The sequence below is a fragment of the Trachurus japonicus genome, chromosome 3, assembly GCF_045865225.1.
Source record: "Trachurus japonicus isolate A0001 chromosome 3, Traja_1.0".
NCBI lineage: Eukaryota > Metazoa > Chordata > Actinopteri > Carangiformes > Carangidae > Trachurus > Trachurus japonicus.
In genome coordinates this window covers 1,757,812-1,766,124 of record NC_140909.1, presented here as the reverse complement: position 1 = coordinate 1,766,124, position 8,313 = coordinate 1,757,812, and the positions used below count along the sequence as shown (strand labels likewise).

The 8,313-nt window shown below is 44.3% G+C and overlaps 1 protein-coding gene across 2 annotated transcripts in view; it reads left to right on the top strand.

Moving 5' to 3' along the window:
- The first annotated feature begins 593 nt into the window (after window positions 1–593).
- whamm (WASP homolog associated with actin, golgi membranes and microtubules) overlaps window positions 594–8,313 on the top strand; it is a 27,860-nt gene continuing 20,140 nt past the window's right edge. The window contains exons 1-3 of one of the 2 annotated variants that reach the window (XM_085804835.1): window positions 594–1,128; window positions 4,161–4,369; window positions 7,442–7,615. In XM_085804835.1, coding sequence (XP_085660961.1) covers window positions 720–1,128; window positions 4,161–4,369; window positions 7,442–7,615 — 792 coding nt within the window. In that variant the 5' untranslated portion in view covers window positions 594–719. Of the gene's footprint in view, window positions 1,129–4,136; window positions 4,370–7,441; window positions 7,616–8,313 lie in introns of both variants that reach the window. The other variant, XM_085804827.1, reaches the window with a different exon arrangement.

Genomic DNA, 8,313 nt, shown 5'->3' with positions numbered 1-8,313 from the left:
TCGTAAAACTCCCATTTCGCTTCCTCAAACTAATTTAGAAATAGGCTATGTCTGTGTGGATATTCATCTCATTCATCCAGGTCATTATTCTTTTCTGTGCAAATTGAATCGTAGGCAACTGGATTTGTATTTGTCTGGGAAGACGTTTCGCCTCTTATCCAAGGGGCTCCATCAGTTCGTAGGCTAACTTACGCAAAAAGTCTCACTAGTCCGCACTAGCTAACATTAGACCTATTTTGGATATAATTTATATTTTAAACCGAACTGTGCCCTTCACGGACTCAGTCGCTGAAATTAGGAGTAGTAGGAGATAAACAGTTTTTCCTATGACGTGTAAATGACGCGATGTTCATCAACAGGAAGGTGAACAACAACAAACAACAGCGCTAAAAGAAACGTAAACACGGTTATTCTTGTTTTTTGGGGGGTTAATTAATGTAAACACAGCTACACTACTTACATTTTCTCTTTAATCTAAACATTTACGGCCATTAAATGTAACATAACAACAACTATTCACTTTTACTTTCGGTTGTTCGACGTAACTTAGTGGTACAGTGGTACGATAGCTGCTTGTCCCGACATTTCCGGGGGAACCTGAACGCAGCGCGCGTCAGACAAATGGCGGCCGTTGTAAACAGAGGCAGCGGCGGCAGCAGCTCGTCAGCTCCGCGGAGGCCGAAGTGAAGCAGCTAGCCGTGTTCAGGGGGTTGTTGAGGATGAACTCGGTGGAGTGTGAGCGGATGGACAGTCTGGAGGGCTGGGTGGCCGTCCGCAGCAGCCTGTTCCAGGAGCCCGAGCCCTTCAAGCTGCGCTTCATCGTCCAGTGGAGCGTCATCGAGTCCAAGTTCGCCGTCACCTGCCACAACCGGACGCTGCAGCGGCAGGCGAAGCGAAGAGCCGCCGCCGAAGCCGAAGTTTCCGAAGTCGAAGTTTCCGAAGTCGCGGACCCCCCTATGAGCTGGGCGGGGCTGTTCTCCGTCCGCGACCTGCGACACCTCCACCAGCAGTTCGCCGGCGTGGCCGACGTGCTGGAGGCCTGCTTCCCCGACCTGTCCGACTTCGAGGAGGGAAACATCTGGGACCTGCTGCTCTTCATCAACCGGAAGTCCGCTCCAGGTGAGGATTGTTAGTTCATGTTCCAATCAGGGGCGTTTCTAGACACTCTGGAGGCCCCGGGCAAGAGGTAACTGGGCTCCCACCCCCAACCGGGACCACAACATTAAAGGAGAAGTAAACTACATTTATGAGCCTCCGCACCGTGAAATTCTTTGACCAGCGCAAGACAGACTCATGTTTTCATTCATCAAGAATTAAAGTCAGAGGTTGGAAGACGATCACATACCGTCATAGTCCCAACCATAAACGGCGATTCTGCGGCGTTATTCTCATGACTCGCCACGAAACCGAAAGTAAAGAAACGCTGGTCGGCTCGCCCAGCATTTCCACCACCACTAATAATAACAAAATAACGATAGAGACAAAATTATATATTTATCGAAAATGGGCCCATTTATGACTTTATGACTTTATTTTACAGGATAGCCCCTTGAGATGTGCCATCTCATTTTCGAGGGGGTCCATATTATCAACGGATTAACAAGTGTGGGTAGCGTAGATTCATCCACATTAACGTGAGACTTTTTTATAACCAAATACAAACTCCTCGTTGTCCCTTTAACTCTTTCACTGCCAAAGACGAGTTATCTCGTCTTAGCGAATCCAAGCGTAGTCTGCCAAAGACGAGATAACTCGTCTTAGCGTTTTTTTAATGGCAACGCCATGCTGAATGTCTTGCCCTACTCCTCTGTGAAGATCAGACTTGTATCATCAAAATAAACTGCAGAAAAACACATTTGGATTGAGAGATGTAAAAAATATAGCGTATTCCCCCCCCCCTCACGGAGCGGTGCGGGTGTCTGACTGCAGCGGCGCCGCTCCGTGACACTCTGGCCGCCGGTGAGAGCTTAGGGGGCGGCGGTGGGGCTCATGGCGGCTCGGCAGCTCGTCGAAGCTCTGTGCAGCTCCGTGATACAAAGCACAAACGTTAGTAACAACAACCCTGTCGATCGCTCGTCGTTAGTCGTCAAGAGCGTTTGGAAAGTCGCCAGATTTTGCGAGAAATCACTCGGATAGCAGCTTGAAAACCCCGCGATCTACAGTAGTGTGGATGAGGAACGGACGGCGCCGGCGAACATGACGAGAGGTAAACGTGGTGGGAGTGTCTGTACTCTGTTGTGAGCGCACATGTCTGTGGCTGTGAGTTCAGGGGGCGTCAGCCAGAGCTGTCGGCTGTGTGTGTGTAGATGTGTGTGAGACAGAGAGAGTGAGTGAGACCGCTGCCTGCTGACCAGAGGAAGCTGGATCTGATCTAAAGCGCCGTGTTTCGGCTACAAAAACCTGTCGAACTGATCCGCGCGCGCGCGCGCGCACACACACACACACACACACACACACACACACACAGACACACACGCACGCACGCACACACACACACACACACACACACACACACACACGTATGCACACACGTATGCACACGCACACGTCACGTACGCACACACACTAAAAAAAAGGAAAGAAAAAGTTGTAACTCAAAGAAAAGAAAGAAAAAAGGCTGCAGTAGTGTGTGTCAGTAGCTAAATATTTTGTCTTTTGTCATCAAAAGTCATTTGTCAGTGTTGATTTAGTTGTTGTTTACAAGAGAACAACTGTACAGATGTTGAGGCGTCACTAAAGCAAAATATAAAGGAGCCAATTGTACTGGTTCACCTGAAAATGACAGCCGACACAAAAACCTCTTTTTCTCAAGATTTTGGTGCCAAAATGGCATTTTGGGCTAAACTAACCTATATTCAACCGTCAATTTCACAAGACTGGAACAAGATAGAAACAAACAGGTTTTTTTGCTGGAAACTAGAGACCCTCTTCTTTCCTTTGATGGGTTGAATGTGTATGTAGTAACAGTACATAATATTATGGTGGGTCTACGGAAATCAGTCAAAAAGCTGGAAAATGCCTGGCAAGCTGGAGGAAGCTGCTGTGAGAATGGCTGGCAGTCAAAGAGTTAATATACAGTACGTCTTAGTTTTCTCTTCCGACAGCAATCACTTATAGTGTTTGGTCTGAAACACGGGTCTGTCAGTCACTCTGCTCTGAGCCGAGGAGAAAACTTTCCTTGTATCCTACAACCTTTATCCAATGAGGAGAGAGAACGGCATAAAGGGGCGGTCCTCTCTGTGTGTGCAGCCAAGGGATGCGCGTGAATGTGGTGACGTAGGGACGAGGGTGGGGACTGCTAACTCCATCGGCTGACAGGAAGTTAGCCAAAACCACCGGATCGCTTACTTCTGCTTTAACTGTCAATGAATTCAAAATTCCCAAACCATTGGTGATTCAATTCTGCATTACTACGGCAACGCAGTCTCATATAAAACGTACCTTGGCTACGTTGGTCCAAAGTGCAAAAACATAGAGGGTTTACAATAACCGTGCGTTCATACAAAAGTCGCCGGGCTCTTATTGAAAATGAATTGACTTCCGGTGTTTTGACGCTTTGGAAGCTTTTGGTGTGAACGCACAGTAACGGCTCTTAAATTGTATGACTGTTAGCCTACATTTTTTCAGACTATTTTTTTCCCTATCGTTTTGCGTCCAAGTCCAAGAACAAAAACATAGCAAATATTTCTGTCATTTTTAGTGGAAAAACCAATATTTTGGGGTAGTTTCTGCATAAAAATGCCCTTTGATTACATTTCTAGCGTTTTTTCAGATCTAGCCAGATCTAGTAAACATTTCTTCAGGGCTGGACTCTTCAGTTTTATTTATTTATATAATAAATCCACTTCCACATCTTTTCAGACATTCTGGTTCTTGATTTCTGATTCTATATGGATTTTTTTTCCATTTCCAAAATATTATTTACAGTTAATTTACAGTTATTAAAAGAAGGTGAGATGGATTTTTGCCAACTTCTTGTTATTTGCTTCAGAGCTGCTATTCTGAGTATTCTGTATAAGTATTTGTCTTTTTCTGTTGTAAGTTCAGCTGGTGTTATTCCTAAAACAATGCATTGTGGTTCCAATGTGTTTTTAAATTGGAAAATCGAAAAAGTAGATTCTATAATTATTTTCCAGGTCCAGGTGATGATGATGATGAAGATGGTGACCACCGGGACTTTGACTCGCCGTGTCGGAGGCTGGAGAAATACTTCAGCACCGCCATCGACGTGTGCGGACGGAAAATAGTTCTGGACACGTTGTTCGGCCAGGACGAGCGCGACGTGGAGGAATACTTCGAGAACCTGCAGGAGTTCAGGAGGAAGACCATGCAGGAGGAGATGAGCCGGGCCAAGGCTCACCTGAGACAGGTGAGGAGGAGGAGGAGCTGTCATCAAGTTACACTCACAACCACAGTACTACATGTTTAAAGGGATACGCCAACATTTTTTTTTTTCGTGTCTTGCCTCACTCCCGAGTCCATGACCAGCAGATAGACACCATCCTTTCGACTGTGCGTGCAGTAACAAGGGAGATACGGGCAGAGCTGGCGCACCGCTAATTAGCTTAGCTCAAACGCTGGAAGTGTATAGGTAGTGTTAGCCTGCCTCCACCTAAAGTCGCTAATTAGCTTAGCTCAAACACTGGAAGTGTATGGGTAGTGTTAGCCTGCCTCCACCTAAAGTCATCAGAGAAACTCTTCAGCAACTCTAAACGGAAACCGGCGGGCCGATCTTCGTCTCAGAGCTGACAAAACTCTCCGGTAAGGCATCTTGAGCGGTCAAATGCCGCTAACGGGACGAGATCGGTCAAAACGGAGGGTTCAAGCAAAGACGCTTTATTTTGGTTCAGCTAGCTACATCGAGGGTAGGTTAGCTTCCTATTTCAAAGTAAAAGCACAAATTCTATCGTCATGGTTTTCTGTATGTAAAGGGCAACGGGTGTTTTATTTTGTGAAAGTAACCGGAAGTGCGTTGGTCACAACGGCTAGCTTGAGTAGCGCTGAATTCGTCCAAACAAAATTGTAAACATCTGGTATTTAGACAAATTATCGACACACTGCTGATCTAAACGGCTACTTTCTCGCCTAAACATGTTTGAAATGTGGATAAAGTGATATATTTACAGAGTTTAGAGCTAAAATGAAACCAGCTTCTGACTGCTGATTTCAGCTCGGGTAGGAGGCAGGCTAACACTACCCATACACTTCCAGTGTTTGAGCTAAGCTAATTAGCGGTGCGCCAGCTCTGCCCGTATCTCCCTTGTTACTGCACACACAGTCGAAAGGATGGTGTCTATCTGCTGGTCATGGACTCGGGAGTGAGGCAAGACATGAAAAAAAAAATGTTGGCGTATCCCTTTAATAAGTTCAGATTTACCAGTTGCACCTTTAATGTGATGCACACACATTGATGGATCAGTTACAATGCCATTGCAAGTGTATTATTATTGTTATCTTATAAGTTTAAGAGTTTTTCTTGGTTTTGAAGTCAATGCTGCTTCTTCCTCTGATCCACAGTTCAACTAACTCTGAATTCATTTATTTTTCTGTCTTTACTCTTCATCACACAGACACCAAGTGACACAGCACAAGTTTTGTTTTGCTCATAGAAAATATAAAAGACAGAAGAACAGTATTTTCTCTGAGCATCTTCTTCTCTAACCCTCCTGCCTGAGGCACCGCAGCCCAAACTCTGACAGGTTATTACATCATAATATTATCAGAGGGAATTTATCGCTTCTAAAATAAGAAGGAAAAGCAGATTTAGTGAATCTTGGAGAAACCTGTGAGCTTAGTTATGATGCAGGCCGACAGTGACGCAGCAAAGTCCTGTTGTAGAAACGCTCCACATGTTGCATCACAACCAGAGCTCTTGTTTGTTTTTCAGCCTCTGACCCTTTAACCTTTATTTGAATTACAGTGATTTGAAAACGGAAATGTAACAGGAGTCGTGTTGTACAATCACAGTCTCCTACTACCTCACCCTCCAGCCTGAACCTGATGTAACTTTAGTTTTTCTTTCTTTCATTTATTTATTTGCACCATAAATAATTGTCCCGTGGGCAAAAACCGGCCCATCAGAGGGTCCAATCCGGTCGCAGGATGAATTTTCCAAGTATGAAAGTTACATAGAAGACAGAAGAGACATCATATTGTTGAAATTTCACATACTTTCTCAAGACATTTCAGGCTGTTCTAATGTTTTGTAATAGGAGACTTTGTAAACATCTAATGAAGTACTTGGACTTCTTCTTTGCTCTAAAACAAAGGGAAAAATTAAAAGTTCTTGTTATTTACAGTATATTAAAGGAATAGTTTACCAAAAAATGAAATTCAGTCATTATTGACTCCCCCTCATGCTGATGAATACTCAGTCCGGAGTAGTTTTTTATTCCTCAAAGTGCATCTGGAGACCCGGGAGGCAAAAACCATTTAATATTCCTCCACACTGCTCGTCCACTGCAATCCAAGTGTCCTGAAGGGAGATAGTCCAGAGTTTACTGGAAAGTACGTCACTGAGGACGTTTTTACAGCCTAAACAGTCCTGTGTTGAATTTGCCTGGTGGTGTGCTCTGGACTATTTGGTGCTTGATCTGTGGATAGGAGAAAATACAGTAAATACAGAGACTGCTTGATGAAAAACTGTCCCTGAAGGCAACACGGGTTTTGGCGGTTCAGCGGTTTTGTGCTGGTTTTAACAATAATCGATTATTAAATTAATCATCAACTATTTTGATAATCTAATAATCATTTTGAGTAGTTTTTTTTTTTTAAGAAAAAAAGTCTAAATTCTCTGATTCCAGCTTCTTCAATGTGAATATTTCTGGTTTCTTTGTTCCTTTATGACAATAAACTGAGTCTCTCTTTGGTTTGTGGACAAAACAAGACATTTGAGGAGGTCGTCTGGTGGTTTGAGAAACACTGATTGATAGTTTTCAACATTTGTTAACATTTTATTGACCAAACAACTAATCGATTAATCGTTTAAATAATCAACAGATTAATCAATATTTAAATTCAGAGACTGTTTGCTGAAAAACTGTCCCTGAAGGCAACGCGCACCATCGGTTTTGCATGAATTTCCCTCTAAAACAACTCTGTGTGGTAACGTTGTGTTATTATCTCATAGCGTGGTGAATGTGCAGCTCACAACTTGTCCACCAGAGCGTTGTGGAGTTGTTGGATTGTGTATTTGATGAGTTTGATGAGGGAAACCAATTAAAGAAATCCCATAATGAGCCTCCGTAGCGTAGCTCTGAGCAGCTCACGGCTCTGCTCCACCGTTCTCAAAACAGCTTGCACCCACAATCAAAGGTAACGAACCTACTGCTATGACTATAGGGATCATGGCAATGGGCCAATTTGCCAAAATGTTGAACTATCCCTTTAAAGATAAAGACGTTGATGTTGATGTTGTCTCCGTGTCTTCGTCCTCGTCCAGCTGCTGCAGAGCCACGGCGCCGTGGACAGGATGGTCGCTCTGCTCGGCATCTACGAGGAGGAGGACGAGTCCTACCAGGACCTGGTCACCGTGGCAACCACCTTCTTCCAGTACCTGCTGCAGCCGTTCAGGGACATGAGGGAGCTGGCCTGCCTCTACAAGATGGAGATCCTGGTACACACACACACACACACACACACACACACACACACACACACACACACAGAGACACACACACACAGACACACACACACAGACACACACACACACACACACACACACACACACACACACACACACACACACACTTATTTTACACATTAACACTCTGTCGTCCTCCGGGGTCAAACTGACCCAATCTGTTTCGAGTCTCTCCTTTCTCCCTCCCTCCTTCCTCAACTCCTTTCCTTTCTTTGTTCCTCCCTTCCTCCATCCTTCTTTCCCTCCTTTCTCCCTGTTTCCCACCATCATTTCCCTTCCTTCCTTCTTCTTTCCTTGACCCAATCTGTTCCCTTTCTTTCTTTCTTTCTTTCTTTCTTTCTTTCTTTCTTTCTTTCTTTCTTTCTTTCTTTCTTTCTTTCTTTCCCTCTATCCTTCCTTCTTCTTTCTTTCTTTCTTTCTTTCCCTCCATCCTTCCTTCTTCATCCTTTCTTTCGTTCTTTCGTTCGTTCGTTCGTTCGTTCGTTCGTTCTTTCTTTCTTTCTTTCTTTTCTCCCTCCCATCTTTCCCTCCATCCATTCTTCCTTCCTTGACCCAATCTGTTCCCTTTCTTTCTTTCTTTCTTTCTTTCTTTCTTTTCTCCCTCCCATCTTTCCCTCCATCCATTCTTCCTTCCTTGACCCAATCTGTTCCCTTTCTTTCTTTCTTTCTTT